Below are 11683 nucleotides of genomic sequence, written 5' to 3'. Positions count from 1 at the left end.
TACTTAGGCTATACGAAGGGGAAAAGTACCCAAAGCAAAGAACTTAAACCCAATATATTAAGGTTATAAATAAGTGGGAGTATCTCATTATTGTTATTCACATCAAATAAAATCATGACAAATATCTCAATAATAACTAGAGTTATACTTTTCTAATATTGTCTATTTTCTAATACGAAGTATACTATACATGCTATAGTGTTTACAATATAATGCTCTAAATAAAGCGTTAATTAAGCACACCAATAATAATAGTACTCCGTAGTTGATTAAAACTTCACTGAATAAGTAAAAATCAATCATGATAAATAATTGACTATGATATGCTAAAGTACAAACAGACTTCCCAATTTTTATCTTATTACTGGCTAATTGCATAGTAAATAAGCCGTAGGAGATTTTACTAATTACTCTACTACTAGAATTATGAATAGATACATTCTTCATAGTTACATTCCTTTTCATACTAAAATACATACTCTACTAATAAACAATCATCTCCGATTGTAATTATTAGGAAAATTTGTAAATATTAATCCAACATTTGCCCGATTTTCTTTAATTAAGCCAACCTATGCAATATTTCTGAATAATCCAACATTTATGACCCAAATACTATTATTAAGCCTGTGTGACCGGTTACCTGTTACAAAGTCAACATTAAAAACGTTGACAACCTGAAGTTGATTTTCCTCCTAAAATTTTGGACACGTCACATCACGTGCCACCTAAACAGGATTTTCTATTTTTTTTTCCAAAAAACCCTTAACCTTCTCTCCTCTTAACCCTTAACCCTTAACCCCGATCCAACAGTTGATTGGTTTAACCCAGTCATAGCAATTGCTGATTATTTTTGACGAACTTCGAATGGAGAGGTATGAGGGATCAACAATGGTGGAGAAGAGGTAGAAGAGAAATGATGAACAGAGGAGAGAGGAACGAAAATTGCAGAGATGAAGCAATTAAATCGCAGAGGAGAGAGGAACGAACATTAGAATAACAATTAAAAAAAAGGAGGGAAAAAAAATTGTAACGGTTATATTGCCACGTAAGGGTGAATACCGGTTACAGCAGGTTATTAACTTGCTAGGCTTAATAATAGTAGTTGGGTCATAAAGGTTGGATTATTTAGAAATATTGCATAGGTAGGCTTAATTAAAGAAAATCGGGCAAAGGTTGGATTAATAATTACAAATTTTCCTAATTATTATAAGTTACCAAATATTTAAATAATAAATCAGTCTTATATTAGAAAAAAATGTTTCCAATTTAAAATATATTATAATTTAATATTTTACCTTTTAAGTAAAATTCCTCACCGACTGCGTAGAGTTTTCGTAGAACTCAACCTCTCATTCCAACCTAAATACTAATTTAATCTATTATATAAAATATAGCAGTTATAATAGGAGTTTTATTTTAACTTAACGATTTAACAAAATCCGTGCATCGCACGGGCTAAAATTTAGTATATATATATAAAGGGGAGTTTTTTCAAGAGATTTCGGAGCGTCCACGTAGGATTTTCACGTCATCGCATATAATTAAATTATTAACTAATTAAATAAATAATATTAGATAAATATATTAGAGTCTTCACATAATTGACTACTTAATATGATAAACATAGATTTCACAAACTTCTACCCTTTTGTATATATATATATATATATATATATATATATATATATATATATATATATATATATATATATATATATATATATATATATATATATATATATATATATATATATATATATATATATATATATATATATATATATATATAAACTTCACGAAACAAAATAAAATAATTCCGGTGTGATAGGTAGTCTTCGAATTTTTTATATTACGCTAATATTTCGCTGTTGTTAGCATGTACGGAGTACTATAATTTCATTGAATTTGGCTGCTTTGTTTAATTGTTTGTTAATCAATTGATATGTGATTATGATTAGTATGAGGATTAGTATTGATGCAGTTGCTATTTGGTATTCTCTTATATGATATGATACCGGTTTGGATGATGATTGTGAATATTGTTTGTTTTCCTAACTTGGAATGGTACGTCGTTAACTTTTATCCGATGTTAACGACGTATACCACGTTTATACCATTTCGAAAATTGAGCAGGGCTGATGATGGATTGTTTCGAGCCCGTATATCTTCAAGATCTGTATGTGGCTATGCCATGTTTGGATCATCAGACCAAGCAGTATGTACACGTCAACAAGGCTACTAACGATTCTATTTTCATTGACGATTACACTTCTTATTGTAAGATGATGAAGATGATGATGGAGAAAGAGGCCACGAAACAAGAACTGAATAATAATGCTGTAATTAGGGTTAATGATCATGATGATGATCATGCCGATGAAAGCGATCAGCTGGATTTATATTACGACGACAATATTGATGATGATGATATTCGATATGGATGCGAAGATTATTGCCAATTAAGACGAGGAAAAACAAGCTCGGTTACAAAGAAGAATAGGATGATTCGCAAGAATTATAGGGCCCGGAAATATTGAAAGAACAACCTCAATACTACATGTTATAAGACGAGCGAGGAATTGAGATCAATGGAAGTCAAACGATGAACTATTGAACTAATTAGGCAGATTCAAGTCAATTATGATCTTATTTGGTTTAATAATTAAGTTGATGTTTTATTACAACTTTGTTTTATGTTTCCTCTCAATACCCATGACAAACATGTACATTTAGTATATAAAACCTTTTACCAAACTTTGATTTAGAGATAGATCATAAAACCAAAACAAAAACCCTACAATTAATTAATATGAAAGCAATAATGCAATCGTTGCAAGCTAAAGATGGTGAACGAGTTTCTTGGATAGTCTAATTCGTAGTGATCCCTAAACAACACTAAATAATACTTCGCTTCTAATGTTCTATGTTTCATTAAAAAAAATTGTGGAATAAAAAAAAAATTGATTTTCGAAATTAGTAATGAAATGTCATCGTATATAATTAAATTATTAACTAATTAAATAAATAATATTAGAGTCGACATGATTGACTACTTAATGATAAACATAGATTCCACAAATTAACATAGAATTATTATTATCTTTAAAACACTCCATACATATATAGATTTTAACGTAAATTTATCCTACTTTTACTTTTCTCATATTAAGATAAATATTTTAAAAAATGATAACGAATAAAAAAATAGAAGATTTCAACGTAAATTTATCATACTTTTACTTTTCCCATATTTTGTACATATCGTTTTCATTATGCGATAAGGATTAAGGGCCATGGGTTTAATTGCTACAAAATAACATGGAATGATGGAAAATATCAATACGTACACAAAAAGATCCTTGAGATTGTTATACTCCGTACCAAATAGTCAAACACATTATTCTAATTTATTTTATTCTTTTTTGCAAATTTTTACTGAAATATATAGTAGATTTTATTTCATTAAACCTTTGATATTTGGATTAATTTATATTATTAATAGAATTCTACTTGCATTATTTCATATTCTATATCTTCCATGTTTTATAATCTATAATATATTACCCATAATGATAAAATAAATTTTTAAAAAGATGATAATTAACATAGAATTATTATTACTTTAAAACACTCCATACGAATATCTCTACCATGTTTTATACTCCGTGTATATTACACATAGTGATAAGATAAATATTTAAAAAGCTGATAACAAATAAAAAGATAGTAGATTTCAACGTAAATTTATCCTACTTTTACTTTTTCCATATTTTTTTAACGTTATATTAAAGGAAACTTAATACAAAGTAAATGGGGTTTATAGGGTAAATTTAATACAGCATACAAAAATGAAGCAATCGAATGGACTAAACAGAATATGGGGCGACAAATATAAGGACAGAGTGAGTCTATACGACTATACTTATACAAAGTATATGTAATAATTTTGTAGAGAACACATGAATAACTAACTCGAGTTTTACCATTATTGAACTAACCATTTGATTTGTATTATACGTATGCTTTATAAAACAACTATTTGTATACGATGATATAATAAGACAAATATGTACGAAAATTGATAAACCCGTGCATCGCACGGGCTTCAATACTAGTAATGTTATATTTGAGAGAATTTAGATGACTAATGTTATTATGGAGAAATCGTCGAAAGTTTTGTTTACAATGAGAATTTACAAAAGTATAATGTTACCATAGAGAATTTTCCAAAAATTTATCATACATCTACATTCAAGTGGGGTCAAATGACCTCACATCCTAAACACTAGCTCCGCCCCTAGGTCTAAAGGGGTACACAGATGGTAATGAAACGGGGATAACATTATTTTTCACCCGCGGGGCGGGGATTAGAACGGATGAGTACTGTACCTATTGTGGTAGCGGCAGGGGATGCGAATTTTAGGCAGGTATAGGTGTTAGGGACCAGCCCCACCCCGATTGGAAGTTATCTTTGGCTAACTAAAGTACATGGTGGAGTTAGGTGTCAAATGATCGTGTAATGACGTAGATGGTGGGGGAGTATTAAGTAGGTATTACCAATGAAATAAAGAGCGGGTGAGAATAACTTTATGTTTGAAACATGTGATGAAAGGGGAAGAAAGTAAATTTATTGGAAAATTTGTGATTATTAATCCAACCTTTGCCCGATTTTCTTTTATTAAGCCTACCTATGTGATATTTCTAAATAATCCAACCTTTATGACCCAACTACTATTATTAAGCCTAACAAGTTACTAACCTGCTATAGGCGGTATTCACCCTTACGTGGCATATAACAATTATAATTTTTTTTCCCCTTATTTTCTTTATTTGCTATTTTAATTTTCGTTCCTCTCTCCTCTGCTATTTTCTGCTTCATCTCTACACTCCTCTCCATTATTTCTCTTCTACCTCTTTTCCACCGTTATCGATCCCTCATACCTCTCCATTCGAAGTTCATCAAAAATAATCAGCAATTGCTATGGTAGGGGTAAAGCAATTGCCTGTTGGATCTGGATCTTCTTCAAATTCAAGGTTCTTTTTTTCTTTCTAAAATTTTCAACAAGACCACAATAACCAACATCTCACAACATAAAAAAAAAAAAACTATATTATTGCAACAGCTCGGGTTTTTACGAACCGACCATCAAGGAAGCCCAAAATTCAAAATTTACCAAAAAAGGAACAAAAACGCTAAGGTTCGTAAGTTCACCTTCAATTGTACGATTTTGGAGACGAAATTTGAATGCGCGTGGATGAAATCACCTATTTCCACAAGAAAATCGCTGATGATGTCATGAACCAGTACAATTGTGGTTGAAGCAGCAGTAATAGAGGAGAGAGGAATTGAAACACGGTACAGAGAAGAGAAGGGTTAAGGGTTTTTTGAAAAAAAATAAATGAAATCCTTGTTTAGGTGGCAAGTGATGATGACGTGTCCAATATTTTAGGAGGGAAACCAACTTTAGGTTGTCAACGTTTTTAACGTTGACTTTGTAGCAGGTAACCGGTCATCCAGGCTTAATAATAGTAGTTGGGTCATAAAAGTTGGATTATTTAGAAATATCGCATAGGTAGGATTAATTAAAGCAAATCGGGCAAAGGTTGGATTAATAATTACAAATTTTCCTTGACTTTGTAGCAGGTAACCGGTCATCCAGGCTTAATAATAGTAGTTGGGTCATAAAGGTTGGATTATTTAGAAATATTGCATAGGTAGGCTTAATTAAAGAATACCGGGCAAAGGTTGGATTAATAATTACAAATTTTCCAAATTTATTTTCATACCCTTATTTTTTTCTCAAACTTTTAAATAAATAACGCGTGGAATGGGGCAGTAACATATCTATTCATTATTAATTTTAATAAGAAGATTATTTATAAGCTATATGTTAATGATAAGTTCTATAACTGTAATTTAAATATGCAGTTTTAATATTCATATCATAAACTGTGCATCGCACGGGTACTATACTAGTTTTACTCTATTTCTGATATATTTCAACACAGCTCGAAATGGGCCTGAAACAAATCCAAACCTAACCCATTGACCCAATTGCCGCCTCATTCCTCCTCCAACTATATACACAAACCTAATCGCTAACTGTTGTACCCGGGTACAGCCAGCTCTGGTTGTACCCCAAAAACGACGCGCTCATATTGTTTGTTCATTCTTGTCGACTGTTTGTTCTTTTTTATTGTACTGTTTGTTCATTCTTATTGTACTGTTTGTTAATTTTTATTGTACTGTTTGTTCTTTCTTGTTGTATTGTTTGTTCTTTCATTTTGTTTTTTAAATTCATCATCAAATTTTCATAATTGTTGTATTTTTTGTTATTTCTTCTGGAATTTTATGTTCTTTTTTATATTGTTTGTTCTTTCTTGTTTATTTGTTTGTTTATAATAATCATATGATTAATGTTCATAATTAAATTCTTCATTAATCTTTTATTCTTTCTTTTTGTATTGTTTGTTCTTTCTTGTTGTACTGTTTGTTCTTTCTTGTTGTTTTTTAAATTCATTCATCAAACTTATTGTTGTATTGTTTGTTCTTTCATGTTGGCTTTAAAATTCATCATAAAATTGTTCATAATTGTTGTATTGTTTGTTCTTTTTTTTTTCTGGAATTTTATGTTCTTTTTTATATTGTTTGTTCTTTTTTGTTGAATTATGTGATCTTTCTTGTTTATTTGTTTGTTCACAATAAATATACGGTTAATTTTCATAATGAAATTGTTGACTTCATTGGTCTTTTATGTTTTTACAAGCGCCTATATTGTTTATTTCCAAATAAATACATAAATTTTCATATCCAAAATAGTAAATGTTCATTCCAAATAAATAAATAAATGTTCATTTTCGAAATAGTAATTGCTCATTTTTGTAGTTTATTTCCAAATAAATAAATAAATGTTCATTTCCAAAATAGTAAATGTTCATTCCAAATAAATAAATAAATGTTCATTTTCGAAATAGTAAATGTTCATTTTTGTACCAGTATATTAATGTTCATTTTAAACAACACAAAACGACATCATTTTGGATGGGGGTACAACCAACTTTGACTGTACCCGGGTATAGCCAAAAATTTGCGCACAAACCCTTTCTTAAACCCAAGATTGTAAGAACAAGGAAAAGCCCAATGCAATCAACATTGTATTAGTCAATTGTCAAATACTCATATTGAGTGGTCCCACAAATCAATCCACAAGCCACAAGCCACAAAGTAAACCTCAAAACCCCAAAAAGATCATCAAATTAAACCAACACCATTTTCCAAACCCAGAAAAAATGCAGGCCTTGTACAGTAACACAAGAGTACCATTAGCACCAACTGTAAATTCCCATCTTTGCCATTCCACTCATTTTCTCTCTCCTAAACAAAACTACCCTTTTGCACAAACTTCATTCCCATCTCCATTTTCTCCTCAAAATCTCAACTTTACCAAAAATTCTTCACTTAGAATTGTAATACCCATAATCAAAGCTTCTTCTTCAGCATCTTCACCAATGGCGTCCTCTGCAACTCCTTCATCGCCAGAAACCAAGCCATTCTCTGTCCTCTTTGTTTGTTTGGGGAATATTTGCAGAAGCCCAGCTGCTGAAGGGGTTTTCAGAGATTTGATTAAGAAAAGAGGGCTTGATTCTGATTTCAACATTGATTCTGCTGGTACAATTGGTTATCATGAGGTAATTTTGATGATTATTTATGGGGTTTTTTCCAGAAACTTTGTGGGTTTTTGTGTTTGATTTTTTGGGTTGTTGTTTGTGAATGTGAAGGGTAATCCAGCTGACTCAAGAATGCGGTCAACTGCAAAGAGGCGTGGGATTGAGATTACTTCAATATCTAGGCCGATTCGGCCTTCTGATTTTAGGGATTTTGATCTTATTCTTGCAATGGATAAGTCTAATAGAGGTGTGTATTATTACTACTTACTGGTACTACCTAGGTTCGAATTTAGTTGTCACATTATGAGTTCAATTACACTATCCACTCGACAATTTAGGATGGAGGGAGTATTTATTTGATTGATGTTTTTTGTGTGTTCGATGATGGTTTAATTGGTTTATGTGTGATTTTATTGATGATTGTTTTAGCTGACATACTGGAGGCACTTGATAAATGGAAACAAAGGAATAACCTCCCACCCGATGCTGATAAAAAGGTTGAATGTTTGTTGGTCATAAACTCATAATTGATGTTTCTGAATGATTTAGCACAAATGTTACTATATAATGAATGCTTAAATTTTGGAATTTGTGTTTTTATGGCAATGTAGGTTAAGCTAATGTGCTCTTATTGCAAGAAACACGACGAAACAGAAGTTCCGGACCCCTATTATGGTGGACAGCAAGGCTTTGAAAAGGTTATGCTTGCTCACTTTACTTCTAGTTTGATAATGCATTATAATTTCATGTTTGCCGGTTTTCTGAATGTTTAAACTGTAACATTGAAGTGACTTTGAAAATTAGAACTCCTGTTTCTGAAACAATGGCTGTACAAGACAGGGAAAATCATAACCTATGATCAATGATGATTGAATATGAACTTGCGGTATATAAATTGTTTTATTTAGTGTATGCCCTTTGCAATCTACTGTGCTGGATAGTGAGCCAGGTTATGGAGAAATTGCTCTAGCAAGTTTGCTAATCTTCTTTCTCAGAACTGTAACTTAACCCTTGCGCCTTAGCCTCTTACTTTGATCATACTTGATGAGAATTTCAGTTTGCAGCGTCTTCTGACTTTTTAACTGCATTTCCCTTCATCTTGGTGTCTTGTATGCGTTTCATTGTGGTATATCGTATTTTCTTCAATTTAACAAACCGAGCTTCAGAAAAGTACTTTATGTTATGAGTACATTTCTGTTTTTATTCATCCAAAAATAACGGACTACTTTCTCTAATTAGTAAATTAAACTTTGAACAGTCCTCTATGGTTAATGATATTCGTAACTAAATTCCAAAGATTCACTACATTGGTGGTGAAGGTATGAAATTTTCAATTGTTAAAGGTAGCTATGAAATTTTAATTCTTTGCTTCTTAAAACTGATCCGAATCAAAAGTGGTGTATCATTTAGGGACGGAAGGGTTAGCCATTAATGTCACCAAGTGTAGAAAGAATGGCAGGACAAAGTTTGGAGCGTGTAGTAGCCAAGATATTATCTAACTTTACTCGTGGGAGAGTCTTAGGATTGTTAGAACTGCTAGATTTGATGATTCTTGGTGTGGATGGTTGTGGCCTTGAAACCATCCACGTGTAAGAGTTTTCATATGAATTTCGCTGCCTTGATGAGGCTAGCCTCAGTTTACTACTCCTATCTTGGTCCTTGGATCTAGTGCTTATTGAGATCACAAATCCCTGACTGACAGCCACACCTGTATTTAAAATTGATTGCTACCTTGTGTTTGAGTTACAATTTCTAAATTGCGAAGCTATAATTTGTTCTTTATAGACTTTATAGCCTTCATTTAGTTTCCTTGCAACTCCCTTATCATGTGAAGTTGCATGCGAATGGCCATATGCGGTATAAATCGCAGGACCATGCTTCCTCTCTCTCACAGCACCACCTCAGCTTCCCTTTTCAATCTTAACCCATTTTTGAGTCAAGATATTGATTTAAGTAGACACATCTCACTCTAGTAGAAATTTCACTGATCATGAGCAACTCTTGTGATTGAAGATCAAGAAGTGACTTATTCATGTAAACATTCTTCTCAATTGGAATATTCCGGAGGATTAAAGTGGGAAATTTTTTCTTATCACCCCAACTCCTGATTATTGGTTGGAAGATGTTGCCTCTAATACACATAAAATTCGGAAGAGTTTGATTGGCTGATGTACTAATGATCATTTGCCAATTTTTACCCACTTCTGCAGGTTATAGATCTTCTTGAAGATGCTTGCGAGTCCCTGTTGGAAACCATACTAACAGAGAGCCGCCCGGCTTGATAATCTATTTCCTGCCTTTCGCCTGATTATACTTCTGTGAATTCAAACGAGAATGAATCGTAATATTTATTACCCCCTTCATGTTCACAGCCCACGTGATGTGCAAGGAGCTTATTGTCAAGGGTTTGAGTATGTCTGTGTATTCAATTAGGAACTATGTATATGGAAAATGAACTTGTAAATCATTCGGATTTGGAGATTGTAAAGATATTGATAGTAGACATCTGATTCGGACATGAATGAAATGTTAAAACTTCCTGACCGAGCTCCTGCTGCCACTCGATCGTAAAGTCACCTCTAGAGGTTTCGGTAGAGTTATGGTCTGCATTAGTATAGACGGGAACAAATACCTGCCACTCATAAGTCATAATGCAATATCCTATTCCTAGGTTGAAAAGGTTTTAAGCTTTAATTAACCTTATACTGTTACTAACACGGCTTGATGCCAGTATGCCACAGTTGTAAGATATTGTAACTTGTAAGTTTGTGACTTTTTTTCTTTTTCTCTGAAATGTATGTGCCGTGGAATAAACGACTTGAAACTGACGTACAAGGATGTTGTATCTTGGAGCTGGTGGATTCAGGGAATCGAAATGCTAGAATGTGTCAATTATGCTGGTAATGCATCCTACACCTGGATATGCTTTTCGCTCTATCCCTTTACTGATTTGGAGTCTCGCTTTCCTCCGCAAAGCAGGTTAAGGCTCCGTTTGGTAGGGTGTAAAACGTTTTCATGGAAAACGATTTTTCCATTTTTAATCATTTTACGTTGTTTGGTTGGGTAAGAGATGTAAAACAATTTTCCATTGCTCTCTCAAATATGGAAAACCCTTTTCCATTTGAAAGGGAGGGAAACCACTTTTCCTTCTTTCCTCCTTACCTCCCTCTCCTTTCTTCCCCTCAATCTTCGCCATCTTCTCCCATTTTCCTTTAAGTTACCAAACAAAAGAAAACTAGTTTGAAATTGTGTTTTCCCTTGAAAACTGTTTTCCATGGAAAATCGTTTTACAATGAAAACGTTTTACACCTTACCAAACGGAGCTGTTAGACTAAGGCAATAAAAGGTTAGTTAATGCCAGTAGTAGCTGTTAGACTAAGGCAACAACTTTATAGAATTTTAAGGGGGAAATGTTAGAGACTAATTTAGTGTATCCTTGTTTTGCAGCATTATACTATAAATAAGAAACAAAATCTGCCTTAAAAAATACTCGGAATGTCAAGTTTGGTATTCTGAAATCTTGTTGCATTCCTCTCCCTCGAAACCTGATAAATAAACGCAAGTCTGTAAACTTGGTGTCTAACATCATTTCCATTAGCATGAGACAAAATGTATTGAAACTCCGTTTTCCAACCACCATGAGTTCTAACTTCTAACATAGCCCATCAAGCGCAACATCTCCCAAATACGTGCACAGAAACTACAGGTAAAGAATAAATGTTCCGAATTCTCCAAACTCAGACAGACTGCAAAAGATCAGGGATATATCCATTCATGTCCTGCAGTCCCTTTTTAGAGGAACTTGCTTCATATCTGACGGTTTACGCTCAATACACAGCTTTATGACTAATTTCTTGTGCCAGCTTTTTGGACTTTAATTTGGAGAGAAAAATGTTCAGAATTTGTTGTATTCGTGGTTAGGTTGAGTTGAACTTAATGAGGAAGTAACACAATTAGGTAAGAAAGACCTAACTGTGCTAATGATTGTACATACGATGATTTTTTTAAATTA

The 11683-nt window shown here is 32.6% G+C and overlaps 1 protein-coding gene across 1 annotated transcript; it reads left to right on the top strand.

Moving 5' to 3' along the window:
- The first annotated feature begins 7256 nt into the window (after window positions 1–7256).
- LOC110785875 (uncharacterized) lies at window positions 7257–10218 on the top strand. Its single transcript, XM_021990392.2, has 5 exons — window positions 7257–7692; window positions 7783–7918; window positions 8101–8168; window positions 8283–8369; window positions 9882–10218. The coding sequence occupies exons 1-5, from the start codon at window positions 7294–7296 to the stop codon at window positions 9951–9953; spliced, it is 762 nt and encodes a 253-aa protein (XP_021846084.1). The 5' UTR covers window positions 7257–7293; the 3' UTR covers window positions 9954–10218.
- Window positions 10219–11683: the final 1465 nt, after the last annotated feature.

Source organism: Spinacia oleracea, chromosome 6 (genome assembly GCF_020520425.1).
Source record: "Spinacia oleracea cultivar Varoflay chromosome 6, BTI_SOV_V1, whole genome shotgun sequence".
In the NCBI taxonomy this organism is placed as follows: domain Eukaryota; kingdom Viridiplantae; phylum Streptophyta; class Magnoliopsida; order Caryophyllales; family Amaranthaceae; genus Spinacia; species Spinacia oleracea.
The sequence above is the reverse complement of the archived record's forward strand: the minus strand, read 5'-3'. Positions and strand labels throughout refer to the sequence as shown.